The sequence below is a fragment of the Polypterus senegalus genome, chromosome 1, assembly GCF_016835505.1.
Source record: "Polypterus senegalus isolate Bchr_013 chromosome 1, ASM1683550v1, whole genome shotgun sequence".
In the NCBI taxonomy this organism is placed as follows: domain Eukaryota; kingdom Metazoa; phylum Chordata; class Cladistia; order Polypteriformes; family Polypteridae; genus Polypterus; species Polypterus senegalus.
The window spans coordinates 30,220,915-30,243,850 of NC_053154.1; the positions used below are offsets into that span (position 1 = coordinate 30,220,915).

At 36.8% G+C, this 22,936-nt stretch overlaps 1 gene segment (V, D, J or C); it reads right to left on the reverse strand.

Moving 5' to 3' along the window:
* Positions 1-19,478: 19,478 nt before the first annotated feature.
* On the reverse strand, positions 19,479-20,016 carry LOC120537948. The segment is given in 2 exon segments: positions 19,479-19,822; positions 19,939-20,016. Coding segments are annotated over 2 exon segments (390 nt in total).
* Between the last annotated feature and the right edge of the window lie 2,920 nt (positions 20,017-22,936).

The following is a 22,936-nucleotide window of genomic DNA, read 5'->3' on the forward strand; positions in this document are numbered from 1 at the left end:
CAGAACCAATAACCTTCATCACAGGTTTATTATACCTAAATAGGTGTTGGTTCTTAATTTGCATAGGCAACGCTTTCAACTATAAAAATGCAAATTAGAGCTGACAGTGCAAACATAGTCAATAACACATAAACTGACGAAAACTGCAAAAATGTTTAAGAAGGCGAGTACAATCAGGAAAGTCAGAATAAAAAAACAAATCATTTATGTTTTTAATTTGCTGTTTTTATGGTTTTTGACTAATTACTCAACTGTGTAATTTATTGTTCACATAATAACAAACGTTTTAATAATTTAATCAATCAATCAATCAATCAACATTTATTTATATAGCACATATTCATACAAAAAAATGTAGCTCAAAGTGCTTTACAAAATGAATAGAAAAATAAAAAAATAAACAAAGGTCAACATTAATTAACATAGAATAATGTAACAGAAAAAAAAAAAACTCCAAATACATATCCATTAAATACATTTAATACATATACAATGGAAATAACACAACAATGTCATTCTTGATTCATCTCATGTACGGTCACAGTTGCCAGTCCATCACAGGGCCTACTCACATCCGCACTGAAACATCCAGAGAACCAGACCTGTATGTCTTAGGGAAATTGTTAGGAAATCCAGAGTACCCTGAGGAAAACCCACACAAAGACCATTAGGATGTGCAAACTCTACATGGACAATGTGAGGATGTAGCACTTGCACACAGAATACTGGATCCATTTGGCATTACACACTGTACCACCATGCACCACACACCACACGTACGTATAATTAACATTTTCTATTCAGAGTCCTTGTCAAACAGTATGTTGTATGCCAACTTGTAGTTATATCTAAACTACACCTAAGGTTACTGGGTTTGTGAATGCTTTGCTGCATCATAAGCTGGTGTTAATGTGTCCTTTTCAGAAGAAAATTCAAAGAGTCTAACAGTAAGTAATACATCATTTGAAATGATATAATATTAAAGGTTCAGCAAATAAGTGCCTGCTTAATTTATTTGAGAACAAGTGCTTATTTTTACAAGGTATTTACATTACCTATGTCTGCCCTCAAGTGGGAATGCATAGCATTACTAGTAATATTTATGGCATGTGTGTTTGTATAAAGTCTGAGTTACCTTTTAATTAATATTTTTGGATACACTCTACGCTTACGAAAGAAAGAAAGAAAGAAAGAAAGAAAGAAAGAAAGAAGTTATAAAAATACTCATATGTTACACTGCAAAAATAATAACTAAAGGTGGAATGCAGAGTGGGAAAGAATGGTCAAGCTGAAACTAAACAAACAAAAATTCAAAAACACAAAAAAGAATGTTTAATTTGAATCCAAATTGAACCAAAAAAAATATGACCAGAAAAATCCAGTCTACACAATAAGATTAACATTCATTAAGTGTTGCCATAGATGAGTAGTTGATTCAGGATTGGAATCTCTTTGTTGCATTTTTGTTATAACAGAACACCACCAAATCAAACAAATAAAAATAACAGAAGTATAAAAGTATATTTCAAAAGCAATCCCTGAAAATCAGCATGAAACCCCCACCATACTGTACATGAAAAAAAGATCAGAATATCCCATCTTATTTATTTATTTATTTTGTATAGGATAAACTAGCAAGTGGGCAGAACGGTGGCGCAGTGGTAGCGCTGCTGCCTTGCAGTTAGGAGACCTGGGTTTGCTTTCCAGGTCCTCCCTGAGTGGAGTTTGCATGTTCTCCCCGTGTCTGCGTGGGTTTCCTCCGGGTGCTTACCTCCCAAAGACATGCAGGTTAGGTGCATTGGCGATCCTAAATTGTCGCTAGTGTGTGTGTTTGGTGTGTGTGTGTGCCCTGCGGTGGGCTGGCGCCCTTGTTTGTTCCTGCCTTGCACCCTGTGCTGGCTAGGATTGGCTCCAGCAGACCCCCATGACCCTGTGTTAGGATATAGCGGGTTGGACAATGATTGACTGACTGACTAAATTAGCAAGTACAATTAAAGGACAGAGAACAGGCCCAGCATGTTTACTGTATGCCAGTAGTTCTCTAGTTGAGTACGCTGTAGCTTCAGGTTTTTATTGCAGCCATTTTTATAAAGCAATGAGTTATTCTTATGTTTAATTGCTCTGCTTTTTTGATTAGTTGGCCTTTTTTTCTTATGCCATTTTTGTGTTCAGAAAGGATCTCTTGTATGATATTTACACATACTGTAAAAGAAATTGAGATATTTATATTTTTCATTCCTTTAAATGCTTAACTTTCTCTGGTGTTCATTAAAATTAGTTATAAACACTATGAAATCACTTCAGGTTTTTTTTTTGGTCAGGTGCTCTCCTGACTCAACCTCCGTATGCTATGTATCATTTGACTCGACTTGATGTCTAGTCATGTGAGACATTGGTCTTTTCGATGTTCTCATCTATTTTTGGCCCTCTTGACCATCAACTTTTTTTTTTTAATTATTTTTGAACTATATATGTATTATACAGAAAATTATGCCATTAGAATAAAGAAAAAACCAATAGGTGTATTCAGGAAAAATAATCATAATGACCAAGTATAAGTTTTTCATGCCACATCAACTAATCGTGGGGCTCAGCCCCAATTGGGATATGAGGGGTCAAAGTTACTTCTTTTTATGAAACTTCAAAAACAGATATCTGTAATAAAGGCATGTGAAGTGTCATTGTATGCTATTTTGAGGTTGCTGATGAATGTGATAATATTTTTGATATTTCATTCTTTACCAAAAGTCCTTGCCCTCCAATAGCCAACCCCAGAAGGTTGAAAAATGACACATTTCAAAAATAAGCATGTGGGGTATCGCTTTAGCCTATTTCAAGGTCATGAATATGATGTTATTTTTGATTTTTGATCCTTTCTAGAGATCTAGCCCTTTATGGACCTCTATTCAAGGCTAAAAAATGACAAACTTCTATTACATTAAGAATATTTAGACTTTAAACGTTTAAACTGAAGCACACATTTTCAGATTTGAAATATATAATACAACTTTTCTTGTTTATTATGTACTCTTACCTCATCAAGGATAGGGTATTTATCTGGATAGGAATTGTGCAAAACCAAAAATTCATTATCATGTCAAAATGGTTCAATAAAATGTTCAGGTTTAGCCCTGCTTACAGTGCAGGTTACATCTCATGTCAGTGCTTCTATGGAAATAACAGTTGGTGGGTTTGGAATGTGATGGGGGACCAAAACAAGAACAGAAAAAATTAGTATGTCTGCATTGACATTATCTTTCATGCAATTAAAATGTAGGCTTCAAGAATTTCACAGTTTCCTTGCAATGGGAGGGCCAATTCCACAATAATTAGGTGTTACTTCAAAAGAACTGAATGTATGCTAATGAAATTTTAAATGTATTTTACAGTACACCCAACTTAACATACATAGTTTAAAGAATCTGAATAGTTTCATCATGAATAAGGGGTTCAATAGAGGGAACCACACAAAACAGTAGTTTTCACCATCTTATATGCCATAACTTATCACGACTCATGAAAGCATACAAATGTTGATGATGGATGGGACACTTGCCTTTCAGTAAGCAATGACAAAATGATCAACATTTACAAAGCACCCAAATAGTTGCTTTCTTACATTAACTCTTTATACAAATATACCTAGGCAATGCTCAGTAATCCAGCTAGTGAATATTAAATCTTTAAATGTCACAGTGATTTGTATTTTCCATAAATTTAATACAGTATAAGTTAATGCAGGATTATCATATACAGGAGCCACAGATAAAAGCTTTCCTTGTTAAAATGTTTCCTTCACTTATTCCATACCTTTAATTTAAGGTGTATCCATCTGGTTGCTTATAAATTGGCAATAACTAGTATAGACTGCCGCACAGAGCATAACAAACAAAAAAGATTTAAAGCAGGGCTTCCTTTCCATTGTAAATCAGGCAGGTGAAATTGGTGGACTTCTGCCAATTTCCAATATTTTGTATTAATGTTAGCAGACCAATAATAGAACTGAATATTAGGTAGCAACATGTGCCCTTCTGTTTTACATCTCTGCCATCTTGAGTTCCAATTAAATGATGTTATAATTAGTCCTATTGTTTGTTCCTAGTTAAGATAAAAGGCCAGATTTGTATATTTTCAAAATTTAAGTATGAATACTCCAGCTTCACAAAAATAATTGGAAATCAGAATAGCAGGATGGGGGATACCCATGAAATATTCATTTGAACAAAAGGTATACTTTCATAAAGCAAAGAACAATGTGCCCAATTGTTATCTGCATCAGACAATTTTAAGAGATAAAGGAGTTCTGGTGGGTAGTTGGGTTGGTCCATTTTCTTATAAAAACAAGGAGTTTGTTTTATATGAGCAAAAACTGTTTAGAATTACACTAGAAGGCAAAGGTCAAACTATTGTTATTCTTTGCAACGAGTGTGGACATTAGCAATCTTTGGAGTTCTGCAGTTATATTGATAGGGAGTGGTGGGAGTACAGTGTCAGATCTCACATGGACAAGATTACTTGCCTGTCTATGTGGCATCAGCTCAAGAAGATGTGTATATTTAAAAGGAATGTAAAAGAATTGATTACACAAAAAACGGCTTTTGATAATCATGTTTGTCAACACATCTGAGCAAACAGCTGCGAAAAAAAATATTCAGAAAACAGTAATTGTAACTTCAATTGAGGACAATGAAATACAATTTGAGATTTAATTTTCTTATACTAATGTTACATACAAACATTTATTCTAGACCTTAATCTAAATATTTGTCAGAAAAAATGAATAGCCATATATTTTGAATTTACACAATATTTATGTAAATATATGAAATTTACAACTGCTTTACTTCTTAAAGTTTTGAAGTTTTAATTAAGCATCTCAATGACTCATAGTTTGTTAATCTATATTGTAGCACTGGCGCCAAGTGCCAATGGACTCTTGCTCTTCACTTTATAAGGACTGCTCACTTGTACCACATGAGTTGGAGTTTAAATGTGTGACTGTGGCAGGCTTGTTGCTTTTATAGGCTCTCCTGCAAGTGACTCTGAAGCTGCTCATTTGCATGATGGAAGTTGTTACAGGCCCCAACATGAGACCCTAAAATGATGAATAAACAGAGAAAATAAACAAAAAGGAAGACAGTTGTGTCATTGTCTCTGACCTCTCATCAGAAATATTTAGTTTTTTGTCTTTTTTTCTTAGTTTTATTTACTTATATATTCACAGTTGTCATTTATAATGCCAACAATGGTTAACATCCTGGTGGAGCATCCTCATTATATGGCTACTCAAGAGAGTAATCCTTTTGTGACTTGCTGGTTCCTCAACCAAGAGGAGTATCATTTCAAAGATGTTCATCACAAGAGCTTGCTCCAGGCTAACACAGATGCCTTGTCTCAGGTGCACGACCTCTCGGCTAGTTCTATTACTCCCTCTGGTTGTGATCTAAAGATAGTCCATTTTGTCCTCTATGAAACTTGCTATTTTAGTATTGAGACTGCAGATCTTCTGTTTATAAAACTCCTCAAAACGCCAATGAGTGAAGCAATCCTCTACTGCGGTGCTTATTGTTGCCAGGTGCCAATGAACTCTTGCTCTTTACATCATACTATTAGGGAGCTTGCTATCCTTAAAATGACTACTTGCCATTACCACATTAGCTGGAATTTATGTGAGACTGTGACAAGCCTAACGCATTAATTGGCTCCTCTAGAGGTGGCTCTGTAGCTGTTTATTTTCATGATGGTTTTCATAATTGGTGTCTCATCCCCAGGCTGGTGAAGCTTACCAGCGCCATTACAATATGGTGGCACAGATTTGCTCATAATAAACTGAAGATTTGATCAAATTAGGTGAAACTGTATAATCCAACTGGTGTGTATTTGTTGTGATTTCTTCAAAGGGTTCCTTTATATTACTTAAACATGCCTTCTGCCCCAGGTCTTAAGAGCAATAAAAGAAGAAAATCTGTTCTTGTTGTATAATTTCATCCTTCCATTGGCTTTCAATACCATCAGTCCATCCAACAATTTTCTTTACCTTTGTATTTGATTTAGTATCATAAAACATGTAACATATATTGCCAATCAATTTGTCTAAATTACATGAATGTCTTTAACTTTCCTCATGATAAAATTCTGATAATAATATATACAATAGCTTTTCACATTAGACACATAGCGTTCAATTTTTTCCATCACTGTAAATGTTTTGATTCTTGAGAAACAAGCTCAATTTACTTAAAATTGTTATTTGTCTGTTTCATATTTCTTTCATTTTTTCTTTCATGTTCTTTACATTTTTGTTTAGTTTTTTAGAGTAATATCTTTTAAATTTGATAATTCCATAAACAGAGAAATGATTCACACAAAATTGCATTTGCAATCAACATTTGATTTTCACTTTTCACAACCAGCAAAATTTGTGTCATTACTCAAGTTCTAGGGTGTTGTACTGCGTTAGCCATTATGGATGTAGTGAGAAGTTAAGCAAAATGACTGCTGGTCTTTTAGTCATTTCTCTTATCTTAGTGATTTAGTTTTTTTAGTTCAAAAACACACAGACTAGCTGGGTTAGCCAAAATAACACACAGACTGGTCCAGGCTAGACACCACCACAAAATAGCAGAGGACAATTAAAAAATAAAAAAATATCCACCATACATCCAGAAATGTCTCAGTGTAATGAACCAAAGCCTTAACTCTGTCTTTCCTATCTCAGCAAAGGCAGAGCTAATATACGATAACAATGTGGCTTGGGCTTAACACACTGTAACAATTTTGGTTTCCCATTATGAAAAGGTACAGCACAATTAAAGATCTTGCCTAAAGAACGTCCCTGAGTTGCCTTGAAAGCTTGCATATTGTAATCTTTCTAGTTTGCCAATAAAAATGTGTCATTTTGCTGAACTTCTCACTACTGTCATTACTCAATAAATTTCCATCTCACATGCAACCTTTTCATTCATTGAATAGATAGCGAGTAAATACTTGCAAGCATAAGGCACTTCTTCTCTGCTAAAATCCACTGGTCTAGGTGTAAGGCCACCAGTAAGCCACCCAAAGGTTCCTGGCTGGGATCGGCTTACAGAGTTGGGTAAAATGACCACAGATGGTCTCAGACCTGAGTGGTAAGAGGCAGAGCCAGCAGAGTGAATGTGTAGACTGACAGTGCATGAGGAAGATGAGATCACGTGAAGCTGCATTGAAGGAGCCCAGGAGAACTGGTGTGACAGACTGGCAGCACCAGCACTGGAGGTTGACTGAGGAAGGGGACAGTGGTTTCGGCTGTGGTATATACCTTAAAGAGGAATATAATTTGCTTTCCACCCCAAACAACTTAAAAAAGTACATTTTTGTGATTTTCATATTTTATTGTTATTAATTTTTCTGCTATTTTGTAGTGTGCTAACTAATATATTCTAAAAAAAAATTTTAGAATTGACTACTTTTTCTATTCATCTATTTTGAAACTTGTTTGTCCTGAACAGGGTCGCACAGAAGCTGGTCTCTATGTCAGTAAGTATCAGGTGCAAGGCAGGAACAGTCTTAGGACATGGCACTATTTTATCACTTGCTGAAAACATTCACACATAAGCACAAGCAAGCAGCCAGCATAGCAACACCAATTCACCTAATCTGAATGTCCTTGGACTGTGGGTGGAAACTGGAGACCGAGAGGAAGTCCATGTGCTGTGTGAAGAATTTTTTTTCTATTTGCAGAAATTGTATTTGTTGTTAATAGTTGAAAATGTGCTACATTGTAAAGTTATGCATTTTAGTTTCACTAGTAACTCTGAATTGTGTATTTGAATGGCCATTGCCTTTTGATAGACTCATACTATTTCTATGGCTGTTTGCACCTGGCATTGCTTGTGTAGACTTCATTTTGCATTCTTATAAGCAAGTTTGGAAAGTAAGGAGTTCAAAAGTCAACTTATTTTAAAGAGTTAAATCTGCCAATTTTCAGCTTAAAACAAATGTTGAATGATTACCAGTGATGCGTGTCATAAAGTAATATGGCAACTTCAGAGTAATTGAAATGTTTATGTTGAACTGACCTGATTTTTTTTTTCACTGATAGGACTGAATAAAATAATCTGAGAAATGCAGTTTAACCTAAAAAATAAACATGGGAACCTTTAATGTACAGGAAACATTTTTTTAAATACCTTAATCCGTTTTTGTATTATTCCTACACATTTTTCTGCATTGTGAATCTCTAGCGCAATAATAGGTGGCTGTGTCTTGTTGCTGCAGGTTTTTTCCTTCAAGGTATAGTGTGTTTGAATTTTTGGTGATAAAAAAACGATTTTGAAAACTCTGTGAGTACGCTGTGCCAGTGCCACCATCAATGCGCCCGATCCACTCCAGTCCTTTTCCTTCAGGCTGTCGGATCCACTGCATGTAGTAGCTACTCATTGAAAATCCTGAGACTTCACAGGACAGCTTTACCGACTGTCAAGGATTTACCTGTTTGCTTTCTGGCTGAGTTAATGTAATATCACAATGCACACCTGTACATTTAAAAAATATATCAAAAAAGAGGAGAGATTAGTCAGACAGAATTTTCAAAACATTTCTATATTCTATAAAATGCACGATGAGATGAACAACATTGAAGTAACTTACATGATATTGAAATTAACACTACTGCTGCAGTAGTAAAGGTCCACATGGCCTTGTCTAAAATTTAGTTTCGCAAAACTGAACAGAACCAATAACCTTCATCACAGGTTTATTATACCTAAATAGGTGTTGGTTCTTAATTTGCATAGGCAACACATTCAACTATAAAAACGGAAATTAGAACTGACAATGCAAACACAGTCAATGACACATAAACTGCCAAAAATTGTAAAAATGTTTAAGAAGGCAAGTACAATCAGAAAAGTCACAATAAGAAAACAGACATTATTTTTTTTTAATTTGCTGTTTTCATGGTTTTCAACGTATTACTGAACTGTGTACATTATTGTTCACATAATAACAAAAGTGGCAGCACAGTGGTAGCGCTGCTGCCTCGCTGTAAGGAGACCTGGGTTCGTTTCCCAGGTCCTCCCTGCATGGAGTTTGCATGTTCTCCCCATGTCTGCGTGGGTTTCCTTCCACAGTCGAAAGACATGCAGGTTAGGTGTAAATTGTCCCTAGTGTGTGCTTGGTATGTGGGTGTGTGTGTACCCTGCAGTGGGCTGGCACCTTGCCTGGGGTTATTCCTGCCTTGAGCCCTTTGTTGGCTGGGATTGGCTCCAGCATCCCCCCATGACCCTGTAGTTAGGATATAGTCGGTTGAATAATGAATGGATAATAACAAAAGTTTAACTTGGCAGAGAAGTTTATTTAATACATACAGTATGCAATTGACATAACACAATATTGTCATTCTTAATTAATCTCATGTTCATTAACAGTTGCCAGTCCATCACATCCGTACTCCCGGGATGCCAGTCTGGAACAGCCAGTGAATCAGACCTACATGTCTTTGGAAAATTATTAGGAAATCCAAAGTACCCAGAGGAAAGCCTACACAAACACCATTAGAATGAGTAAACTCCACATGGACAATGTGAGGACATAGCACTTGGACGCAGAATGCTGGATCCATTTGGTGTTACCCCATGCACCACCATGGATCACACACCACGTGTATATATAATCAATATTTTCTGTTCAGATTCTATGTCAGAAAGTATGCTGTATAAAACTTGTAATTGCATATAAGCAACGCCTAAAGCCATTGTTTTTGTGGATGCCATACTGCATCATAAGCTGGTGTTAATTCGTCCTCTTCAGAAGAAAATTAAACACTTTCTTATGTAGGCTCACAACATTTAACAGTAACTATTAAGTAACTGCTTATTTTTACAAAGCATTTACTCTGCCTATGCCTGCCCTCTAGTGGGACTGCTTAGCATTACTAGTGATATTTATAGCATGTGAGTTTGTACAAAGTCAGTTTTACCTTTAATTAATATTGCATTTTTGGACACTCTCCACTCTTGTGAAAGAAAGGAGTTATAGAAATACCTGTACTCCTATATTACACTGCAAAAATAATGACTAAAAATAAAATCCAGAGAAGGAGAGAATGGTCAAGATGAAACCCAGCAAATAAAAATTTGAAAACCCAAATGAAACTAAAATAATATGACCAGAAAAACCCAGTCTACACAATAAGATTAACATTCACTAGGCATTGACACACATGAATAGCTGATGCAGGCTGGGGTTATTTTTGTTGCAATTCTTCTTATAACCCAACCAAACAAATGAAAATAACATGGCAAGTACAATAGTTTGTTTCAAATGCTATCCCTGAAAATCAGCATGAAAAAAAAAAAAAGATCAGGATGTCCCATCTTAATTTTTTTTTTATGTATAGAATAAATTACCAAATACAATGAAAGGGCAGAGTACAGGCCCAGCATGTTTACTGTAAACCTATAGTTCTCTAGTTGATTATGCTGTAGCCTGTAGGTTTTTATTCCTGCCAGTTTCATAAATCAATGAGCTATTCTTATGTTTAATTGATCTGCTTTTTTCATTAGCTGGCCTTTTTTCTTATGCCATTATTGTATTCAGAAAAGATCTCTTGTATGGTATCTATCTATACTAATAAAAGGCAAAGCCCTCACTGACTGACTGACTCACTCACAGACTAATCACTAATTCTCCAACTTCCCATGTAGGTAGAAAACTGAAATCTGGCAGGCTTATTCCTTACAGCTTACTTCCAAAAGTTAAGCAGGTTTCATTTCGAAATTCTACATGTAACGGTCATAACGGTCGATAACGGTCGACAATGTCTGCCATGTTGAACTTTCTTATTTATGGCCACATCTTCACGAAATTTGGTAGGTGGCTTCCCTGCGCTAACCAAAACCAGTGTATGTACTTATTTTGGTGGTATGACGCCACTGTCGGCCGCCATATTGAATTTTCCAAACGTCACTAATTCTCCAACTTCCCGTGTAGGTAGAAGGCTGAAATTTGGGAGGCCCATTCCTTACAGCTTACTTACAAAAGTTAAGCAGGATTCATTTCGAAATTCTACACGTAACGGTCATAACGGTCAACAACGTCCGCCATATTGAACTTTCTTATTCATGGCCCCATCTTCACGAAATTTGGTAGGCGGCTTCCCTGTGCTAACCAAAACCAATGTACATACTTATTTCGGTGGTATGACGCCACTGTCAGCCGCCATATTGAACTTTCCAACATCACTAATTCACAAACTTTCCATGTAGGTAGAAGGCTGAAATGTGGTACTTATTTCGGTGGTATGATGCCACTGTCGGCCGCCATATTGAACTTTTAACGGAAACCGATGTACGTACTTATTTCGTTGGTATGACACCACTGTCGGCCGCCATATTGAACTTTCCAACGTCACTAATTCTCCAACTTTCCGTGTAGGTAGAAGGCCGAAATTTGGCAGGCTCATTCCTTACAGCTTACTTACAAAAGTTAAACAGGTTTCATTTCAAAATTCTACGCGTAATGGTCATAACGTTCAACAACGTCTGCCATGTTGAACTTTCTTATTTATGGCCCCATCTTCTTGAAATTTGGTAGGCGGCTTCCCTGCACTAACCGAAACCAATGTACGTACTTATTTCGGTGGTATGATGCCACTGTTGGCCGCCATATTGAACTTTTCAACAGTCTTTGTTACCTATGGGCCCATCTTCAAGAAACTTGGTACACCGGTTCCCAACGCTAACTGAATACTACTTACTTACATATATACGTCCATAGCCTGCAGCTCGGTCACCGTGAGAGGTGGCGTTGGGTCCCCCATCCCAACGCCTCCCACGTTGTTGGATGCCTGCCTATATAAGGCCATCCGTCGCTCTGGTCTCTACATTCCCTTCCTTGCTTCGCCACAGGATTCACATCTCCCTACTGATAACTACAGCCTTTTTGTTTAATCCACGGCTTCTCCGCTGTTTTATTGTTTGTTTATTACAATTATAGTTATTGTATAGGTATTTTAGACTTACTTTACATTTCTCAGGTACCCATTTTCTTTATCATTACAACCCCATGTCTATCGAGGTGATCACCATCGATCAAAGAACTGTCACTTACCGAGTGGTTTCCATGCCCGAAGATGGCACCTACCTTTTCCATTCTCTTTGTTACATATTGCACGGCCATATAAGGCTCACTCCTGATATCCGGAGGAACATTGTGTCTTATGTATTGAATGACTCGGACAGGTTCAAGTTGTGGACTGATGACGGTACAGGAGATAATTATACTACACAGGAGCACTAGAAGAGTGAAATGCTTAAGCCCTTCACCTATGGTTCTGCATGTGAGTTGATGGCTGCCGCTAAATTGTTCGGTTGTCGCTTTCAAGTGTACCGAAATGGCCAAATATTTTACACCTTTCGACAACCGCAAGTGCCTCTTAAACATCTTAGACTCACAGGTGACGATTTCAGCATTGGACACTTTGATGTTTATGATGTGATTTTATTGATGAAACCGGTTGTGTGCTTACAATGCTTGACAGATGCCGAATGTCACTTCAACACAACAAATCCTACAAATACTGTCATAATTGAAACAAACCATGAAACTCAAACCGATTATGACAGCAACAATCCAAGCTGACAGATTTGAAACAAGATTACTGTTCACATGGCCAACTGTATGCTGCATGCTCAAGAGTAAACTCAGTGCACAGCTTGGTCATATTACAACCGGAGGGCGGAACTGACAACATGGTATACAAAGAGATCCTTAACAAATAATTATTGGCATATTTTCTCTCAGTTTAAAAAGGTTTAATTTTCTTCTTAATAAAAATTTTAAAGCAGTACTTCGCCACTGCGAAGCGTGGGTATTTTGCTATATATATATATATATATATATATATATATATATATATATATATATATGACAGCAACACTCATAACAGTGGCAAAACAATTACATTGACAAACATGTTATGTTATTTTTAAAATGTTTCCTTTTCTTTTTCATAACTTCTTTAACACACTACTTCTCGTATTTTGCTAGTTTACACATAAAAGAAATTAAGATATTTATATTTTTCCACTGCTTTAAATGCTTAACTTTCTCTGGTGTTCATTAAAATTAGTTACAAATACTTTCCTGACTCAACCCCCACATGTGATATATCATTTGATTGGACATGATGTCTAGTTATGTGAGACATTTACCTTTTTGCTATTCCCATCTTTTTTTGGCCCTCTTGACCACCAAAAAATAAATTTTAAACTATTTTTGGACTATATATATTATGTACGGGAAATTACACCATTATGATGAAGAGTAAACCAATGGGTGTATTCAGCAAAAATATTCAAAATGCTGAACTAGAAGCTGTGCATGCCACACAAACTAATTGCAGGGCTCAGCCCATATTTGGGATATGAGGGGTCAAAGTTAGTCCTTTCACGAAACTTAAAATAAATAAGTATCTGTAATACAGGAATGTGGAGTGTGATTGTATGGTATTTTGAGGTTGCTCATCACGAATATGATGATACTTTTGATATTTCATTCTTTACCATAGGTCCTAGTCCTGTAAGAGCCACCCCAAAAGGTGAAACATGATAACTTTCAACCATAAGCATGCAGGGTGTCATTTTAACCTATTTCAAGGTCAATAATTATGAATATGATGTTATTTTTGATTATTGATTCTTTCTAGGGGTCTAGCCCTCTAAGGACCTCTATCTGAGACTACAAAATTGCAAACTTCTATTACCATTATATTTAACTTTAAACGTTTAATTTGAAGCACACATTTTAATATTGCAAATATTAAAAACAACTATTCTTGTTTATTATGTACTTTTACCTCATTAAGGAAATCATTACATTTCTTATGGCTCCGGCAGACCCCCGTGACCCTGTATTCGGATTCAGCGGGTTAGAAAATGGATGGATGGATGGATGAATTAAAACTTTTAACTACTTTGTTTTTGGTAGAGGCCAAAAAATCCATTTGAAGTTCTTTAACTTTTATATGCATATTACTGCTAAAATAACGTAAAATAAAAACTTTAAGATCTTTATGAAGGGCGTTTCATCTGGAATGGGATTGTACAAAACCAAAAATGCTTTATTATGTCAAAATGGTTCAGCCAATAGTATTACATTTGGTATATTAGTTAGGTTTAGCCCTAGTTACAGTGTAGGTTACATTCCACGTCAGTGCTTCAATGGAAATGACAGTGGGTGGGTTATTGGTTTTAGAACTACTGACTATTAAAAGGAGTTGCTTGACATCTTTTTTAAAGTGGCTTACACAGTATGGCGGATGGCCGAGGCCCATGCCCGGCCAGGATGCCCCTTTGTCACTAGATCCGGGGCAACAGCCATGGGAGCCATGCTATGTCCCTCAGAACCTTTGTTGGCAGCCCCCTGGATTGTGTCGGGGCCACCTCTGTGGAACCCCAGAGCTCATCTTGGTTGGCCTCTGTGGTCTCCGCCAGGGGGAGCTGCATAGAGTTGCACGGCTTAACAAGCCCATCTGGGCAGGAGCGCAGCCACACCCGCACCTGCAGCACTTCCGGGTGGGCTATAAGAGGACCCTGGAGGCAATACTCAGGGTGTCAGAGTTGGGAGGACGATGACGACAGCGACAGTGAAGAAGCTGCCCTGGGAGGAGTGGAAAACAAAGAGTGTGATTTAGGGTGATTTTTCTCTGTGTGTATTTTGGGACTGTGTTAGGGCTGGCGGGACACAGGGAAGACGTTTCCCACGGTAGAAGAAAGAAATGAAAAGTTCTTTTTGTTTATTTTACACGTGCCTCCGTTGTCAGTCTGTGTCAGGCTGGCACCAACCAAGCGCCAATATTACAACAGGTACTATTATTTTATAGGCTGCTGCTTTTGTTTTTAATGTGGTATGCTTGTTTTTCACTTGCTTTGTTTTTTATGGACCAAGGACACTGTTTTTTGAGGGAACTGAATAAACAAACTTTTGTTTTGAGACGTGGTGGCTCTGCTGGGCCTTTTGATTCACCAAAGCCTAAACAAGTTTCCACTAACCTTCAATGCCCTTAAACTTAAAGAAAACTAAGTAAACTTGCCTGCGGTGGGCTGTCGCCCTGAATGGGGATTTATTCCTGCCTTGTGTCCTGTGTTGGCTGGGATTGGCTCCGGCAGACCCCCGTGACCCTGTAGTTAGGATATAGCGGGTTGGATAATGGGTGGATGGAAGTAAACTTGCACACTAGCACATAAACTCTTTAGATGTACAACCATTTTTAAAATGCATTTAATTATATATATTAAGGTTAAGTAATATTCTAGATAATCAAGTTAAAATAAAGCTGCATTGTGTTAGCTAAGATTGAGCTATACAGTAGATTAAGAGTTGATTATCAAAACAGCCATTTGCATTCTGCTCTAGCAGCTCAGCCCTTATCCGTAAAGCTGTGTGCTGCTCTTACCAGCACAGCTGTCAATGATTTCATTCTTACTGGATGTTGGTGCAACAAGCAATTATTAATTAAGCAGTTCAGTTTCTCATATGTGCGTCACCCTGGTTCCAACCTAATGATGACGATTGACTAATTAAAAGGCCACCAATTTTATTAGCTCAAGATTAGGAATGTGAGGAATGTAAAACATGATCAGATGTTGGTCGTCTCCAGGCCAGGTGGCAGTACGACCTCTGAGTCCTAATGATTGTTATGAAAAGATTGATTACTATTAGGGGAAAGAAGTTTACAAGGTGAGGTAGTTGTTATGAAAGAATGGTACAGCACGAGGTCATTATTGTGAACTTAACATGTACGAAACAGGGATATTTTATGATTAGAACTGAAGTAAAAATGAGCTGCGCCCAATCCACCGGGCTCGTTTCATGAACTGAGATGGCTTTGTAAGCTCTATAAAGGCTTCCTATGCTCTGCAATAAAGTCTAAATTCTGACTGTCTTTCTGAAGATTCTGCTCATTTTTTCTGAAGATTTCTCCACTACAGCAGCTAAGTTTTCACTAGATAGCTGCAAATTAACAGTTCACTATTTAACTGAATGAAATTTACTGCATTAGTTGTATTCATGCTTTTGAGAACTTTGAAGATTTTAATTAGATCCCCATGGAGACTTCTCAGCATGTAGCTAAATAGTTTTTTTTCCTTGAATCTGTCACAGAAGGATGTGCCCTTTATTGTATATACTTGGTTTCTCATCATTGTAAAAGTGCTATTAGAGTGGAATTTCTCCACTTCACTGACAGGAGGCATGTTAAGGTGGCAGCATGCTAGGATTAATACAAAGAATCAGTTTATTGTTGGGATTCTAAATTCCTGGTACCAAAGAAACCCAACAGGGCTACTTCAAACTCCAGTTCCCACGGTGTCCTCGCAGGAGTCCAAGGCACTACTGAAACTCAGGGGTACTGCCACCTAGCGCTCCGGCTGGAGGTAATGCTCTGGATATGCTCCCTCCCCGGTCCTTCCAGCATGGCGGCATCCCGGCATCTGTTTCAATTACTCACATAATGTTACTGTATATTGTAGCACTGGCGCCATGTGCCAATGGATTCTTGCTCTTCACTTTAAAAGGACTGCTCACTTGTGCCACATGAGTTGGAATTTAAATGTGACTGCGACATGCTTGCTACCTTCATAGGCTCTCCTGCAACTGACTCTGAAGCTTGTATGATGGAATTGTTACAAGCCCCAGCATGAGACCCTAAAAGATGAATGAACAGGGAAAATAAACAAAAAGGAATAGAGTTGTGTCATTTGTCTCTAACCACTCAACAGAAATATATATATTTTTTTTTAATTTTGTGTGCTTGTATGTTCACAGTTCTCATTTGCAATGTCAATGGTGCTTAACATTCTGGTGAAGCATCCTCATTAGATGGCTACTCATTAAGAGAGTAATCCTTTTGTGACTTGCTGGTTCCTCAACCAAGGCTAGTTCTATTACTCCCTCTGTGTTCTAAAGGATGGTCATGTCATGTCAGGGCCTTACAGGCATGGGATTGACTGGAAATACTGGGAAGGATCTGAATAAAACACCTTTAATAACACAATTTCTATTTGCCTAAGAGTGAGGGAGGTAGGAGAAATTTTTCATGGACTGGTGATGTCAGTTCCACTGGCATCAGCAGTTACCCTTCCTTTTCCGCCTCATTAAATTTATCTGATCAAGGAAGTCAGCTTCATTGATGATCAAGAGTTCAGATAAGACAGAAGTATGTAAGAGCGAGCATACATCTTATGTGAATGCATACTTTATTTAATTACAAATCATACCTATTACAACCTGGTGCCCCACCTCTTCTTTTGGTGCCTTAAATTGATTACATAATATATATACAGTATATTTGTGTACTTTACTTATTAACTGCAATAGAGTGCAGCAGTATTATTGTTACTATTACAGTATATTGGGGTCCCTAACTCCGGTCCTGGAGGGCCCCAGTGGCTGCAGATTTTCATTCTAACCTTTTTCTTAATTAGTGCACTGTTTCTACTGCTAATTAGCTTCTTTTGAATCAATTTCAATTGACTTTTTTTTAAGACTTTTTTCCCCTGAATTTCTTCATTGTTCCTCTGAATTGCTTAATTTCTTTCCTTAAACAGAAATGAAATGTGAAGTGAGTGAGCCAACTAAGACCAACTAAGTCAGGGCCTCAAAACACCAACCAATTTCACGCCAACCAGTTGCTTAATTAGGTGCCAATTCTTGTCGTTAATTAAACCCGTTCTTTAATTCCATGGCTTGTTGCTGCTCTCATTATGTAATGGTATACATTTCTGAAATTGTTGAATTTCTTTTTTCTAAAAGCACTTTTAAAATGTTTTGGGGACCTGAGCAGATCAACATCCTTGAGACCTTCATCTTTCTTTATTTCCAGATATTGTATGATGAACACACTTTGTTGGTCATGTTTTGGCTCATTTTGTATTTCATTATTGTTTGGCAACTAATTAAGGAAAAAGAAACATTTAAGGGGTTTAATTCTTCAAGAGCAAGTTGATTAAAATTAATTCAAAAGAAGTTAATTAGGAGCAAAAGCAGGTCACTAATTAAGAAAAAGGATTAGAATGAAAACCTGCAGCCACTGGGGCCCTCCAGGACCAGAGTTGGGGACCCCTGCAGTATATACTATAAAATATGTATTACTTACATCATGGTATGCAGAATACATCACTAACAATTCGTAACCACCAAAATTATGTGTCATTACCTAATATATTTCCATCTCACCTGCAACCTTTTCATTCATATGTAAATTGAAGAGATAGCGAGTATGTACTTGCAAGCGTAAGGCACTTCTTCTCTGCTAAAATCCATTGGCCTATGTGTGTGGCCACCAGTAAGCCACTTGAAAGTTCCTGGCTTGGATCGGCTTACAGAGTTGGGTAAAATGAACACAGATGGTCGTACCTCAGACCTGAGTGGTATGAGGCAGAGCCAGCAGCGTGAATGTGTAGACTGACAGTGCATGAGGAAGATGAGATCAGGTGAAGCTGCATTGAAGGAGCCCAGGAGAACTGGTGTGACAGGCTGGCAGCACCAGCACTGGAGGTTGACTGAGGATGGGGACAGTGGTTTCGGCTGTGGAATACATCTTAAAGAGTAATATAATTTGCTTTCCACTCCAAACAACTTAAAAAAGTGCATTTTAGTGATTTTTGCATTTTATTATTATGAATTTTTCTGTTATTGTGTAGTGTTTTAACTACTATACTGTAAAACAAATTTTAGAATTGACTAGTTCATCTATTCATCTATTTTCAAACTTGTTTGTCCTGAACAGGGTCGCACAGAAGCTGGTCTCTATACCAGTACGCATCAGGTGCAAGGCAGGAACAGTCTTTGGACATGGCACTGTTTTATCACTTGCTGACAACATTCACACACAAGCACAAACTAGCAGCCAGCTAACAACACAAATTCACCTAATCTGAATGTCCTTGGGCTGTGGGAGGAAACTGGAGACCCAGAGGAAGTCCATGTGCTGTGCGAAGAATTTTTTTTTCAGTTTGCAGAATTTTATTTGTGGTCAGCACTTGAAAATGTGCAACATTGTAAAGTTATGCATTTTAGTTTCACCAGTAACTTTGAATTGTTTGTGAGAATGACCGTTGCCTTTCGAGAGACTCATACTATTTCTAAGTCTGGTTGCACATGGCTAGTGTAGACTTCATTTCTGTTTTCTTATAATCAAGTTTGGAAAGTAAGGAGTTCAAAAATTAAATTACTTTAATGAGTTAAATCAGTTAAATGAGTTTTCTGCTAAAAACAAATGTTGAATGATCACCAGTGATGCATGTCAGGAAGTAATAGAGCAAAAGAGCAACATCAGGATAATTGAGATGTTTATGATGAACTGAGCTGATTTTTTGGGGGGGCAGGGGTGCAAGGGGATATTGGTAAGACTGAATAAAATAAGCTGAAAAATGCGTTTTTAAGGTAAAAACTAAACATGGGAATCTTTAATGTGCAGGAAACATTTGTATAATACCTTAATCTGTTTTTGTATTATTCTCAGACATTTTTCTGCATTGTGAATCTCTAGCACAATAATAGGTGGCCGTGTCTTGCTGCTGCAGGTTTTTTCCTTCAAGGTATAGTGTGTTTAAGTTTTTGGTGATAAAAAAACGATTTTGAAAACTCTGTGAGTACACTGTGCCAGTGCCACGATCAATGCGCCCGATCCACTCCAGTCCTTTTCCTTCAGGCTGTCGGATCCACTGCATCCAGTAGCCACTCATTGAAAATCCAGAGACTTCGCAGGACAGCTTTACCGACTGTCCAGGATTTACTTGTTTGCTTTCTGGTTGAGTTAATGTAATATCACAATGCACACCTGTTAATTTAAAAAAAAATCAAAAAAAGAGGAGAGGTTAGTCAGATAGAATTTTCAAAACATTTCTATATTCTTTAACTGTGCACAATGAGATGAACAACATTGAAGCAACTTACATGATATTGAAATTAACACTACTGCTGCAGTAGTAAAGGTCCACATGGCCTTGTCTAAAATTTAATTTCTCAAAACTGAACAGAACCAATAACCTTCATTACAGGTTTATTATACCTAAATAGTAGTTGATTCTTAATTTGCATAGGCAATGAATTCAACTATAAAAACGGAAATTAGAGCTGACAATGCAGACACAGTCAATGACACATAAACTGCCGGAAATTTTAAAAATGTTTAAGAAGGCAAGTACAATCAGAAAAGTCACAATAAGAAAACAAATCATTTATGCTTTTAATTTTCTGTTTTCATGGTGTTAAGTTTATTACTGAACTGTGTAAATTATTGTTCCCATAATAAATAAAGTTTAACTTGGCAGGAAAGTTTTGTATTTAATACATAATGTATTAAATAAGTATTAGTAATCAATTGACATAACACGACATTGCCTTTACGGTCACAGTTGCCAGTCCATCACAGGGCCTACTCACATCTGCACTCACAGGAGGCCAGTCTGAACAAGCCAGGGACGCAGACCTGTATGTCTCTGGGAAATTGTTATGAAATCCAGAGTACCCAGAGAAAAACCCATACAAGCACCATTAGAATGAGCAAACTCCACATGGACGATGTAAGGACACAGAATGCTGGATCTATTTGTCATTACGTACTGCACCATTGTGCATCATACACCACATGTATATATAATAAACATTTTCTTTTCAGAGTCCTTGTCAGACAGTGTGCTGTACACAACTTGTAATAATATCTAAGTTATACCTAAAGTTATAGGGTTTGTGGATGCCGTGCTGCATCATAAGCTGGTGTTAATGTGTCCTATTCATAAGAAAATTCAACACTTCCTTATGTACACTCACAGAGTCAAATGGTAACTAATGTATCATGTGAATAGACAGATACGTGCCTGCTTAGTTTAGTTGAGTACAAGTGCTTCTTATTTTACAAGGTATTTACTTTACCTATGCCTGCCCTCTAGTGGGAACACATAGCATAGCATTGCTAGTAATATCTAGTGTGTTTGTACAGTCAGTTTTACCTTTTAGTTAATATTACATTTTTGGACACTCTCCACTCTTGTAAATGAAAGAAAGAAATATTCCTATATTACACTACAAAAATATCCAAAGGTGGAATCTAAAGTAGGAAAGAATGGTCAAGCTGAAACCTAACAGATATAAACCAAAAACACATGATCAGAAAAATCCAGTCTACGCAATAAGATTAATATTCACTAGGCATTGCCAGAGATGAATCTTTTTATAACAGAACACAACCAGATCAAATGAATGAAAATAACATGGCAAATACAATAGTATGTTTCGTACAGGTCTGGCATGTTTACTATAAACCAGTAGTTCTGTAGTTGAGTACGCTGTAGATGTAGGTTTTTATTCCTATTATTTATAAAAATCAGTGTTATTCTTATGCTTAATTGGTCTACTTTTTTATTAACTGGCATTTTTTTCTGTTCAGAAAAGATCTCTTGTTTGATATTTACACATACAAAATTTTTCATTGCTTTTAATACTTAACTTTCTCTGCTGTTCATTAAAATTAGTTATAAACACTTTGAAAACACTTCAGGTTTTTTGCTTTTTGGTCCGGTGGTCTTCTGACTCAACTCCCACATGTCATATATCATTTGACACAACTTAATGTCTGGTTACATAAGATGGTGACCTTTTTAAAGTTCTCATCTTTTTTGGACCTCTTGACCACCAAAAAAATATTTTTTTAACTTTTTGGGCTATATATACTTTGTACAGGAAATTATATCATTGTGATAAAGAGTAAACCAATACGAGTATTCAGCAAAAAATAATCAAAATGATTAATCACATCAACTAATCGTGGGATGCAACCCTTAATGGGATATATGGGGGTCAAAGTTACTTCTTTTAACGAAACTTCAAAAAAATAGGTATCTGTAATACATGCATGTGGAGTGTCATTGTGTGCTATTTTGAGGTTGCTGATCACAAATATGATAATATTTTTGATATTTCATTTTTTCCATAGGTCCAAGCTCAATTAGGTCACCCCCATAAGGTGAAAAATGACAAATTTCAAACATAAGCACGTGGGGTATCATTTTAGCCCATTTCAAGGGCAGTGATTATGAATATGATATTATTTAGATCTTTGATTCATTCTGCAGATTTAGCCCTCTAAGGGCCTCTGTCCAAGAATAAAATATTACAAACTTCTATTACAATTAAGAATATGTAGTTTTTAAACATTGAAATTGAAGCACACAATTTAATATTTAAAATATTTAAAACAACTATTCTTGTTTATTATGTATTCTTGCCTCATCAAAGAAATCATTGCGTTTCTTATGAATTCATACTTTTGACTACTTTGTTTTTGGTGGAGGCCAAAAGAATTAATTTGAAGTTCATTAACGTTTGGGTGGTAGGGTTGGGTGCTAGGGGTCATCTGAAATGGGATTGTGTAAAACCAAAAGTTCATTATCCTGTCAAAATGGTTCAACCAATAGTAATGAGTTTGGTATGTTGTTTAGGTTTAGCCCTACTTACAGTGCAGGTTACATTGCTCTAATGTGATGGGGGACCAACACAAAAATTGCACATCACTCAAAATTAGTATGTCTGTGCTCACAAAATTTTGCATTTACATTATCGTTCATGCAATTAAAAATATAGGCTTCAAGAATTTCATTTTTTTATCGCAATTGGAGGGCCAACTACACAATAACTAGGTGTTACTCTAAAACAGCTGAATGTATGTTCATGAAATTTTGCATGTATATTACAGTACACCCAACTTAATATACAGGGTTAATACAATTTAAATAGTTTCATCATGAATAGGGTTTCATTACAGGGAACAACACAAAAAGAGTAGTTTTCAACATCTTATATGTCCAACCATCCATTATCCAACCCACTGTATCCTAACACAGAGTCACAGGGGTCTGCTGGAGCCAATCCCAGCCAACACAGGGTGCAAGGCAGG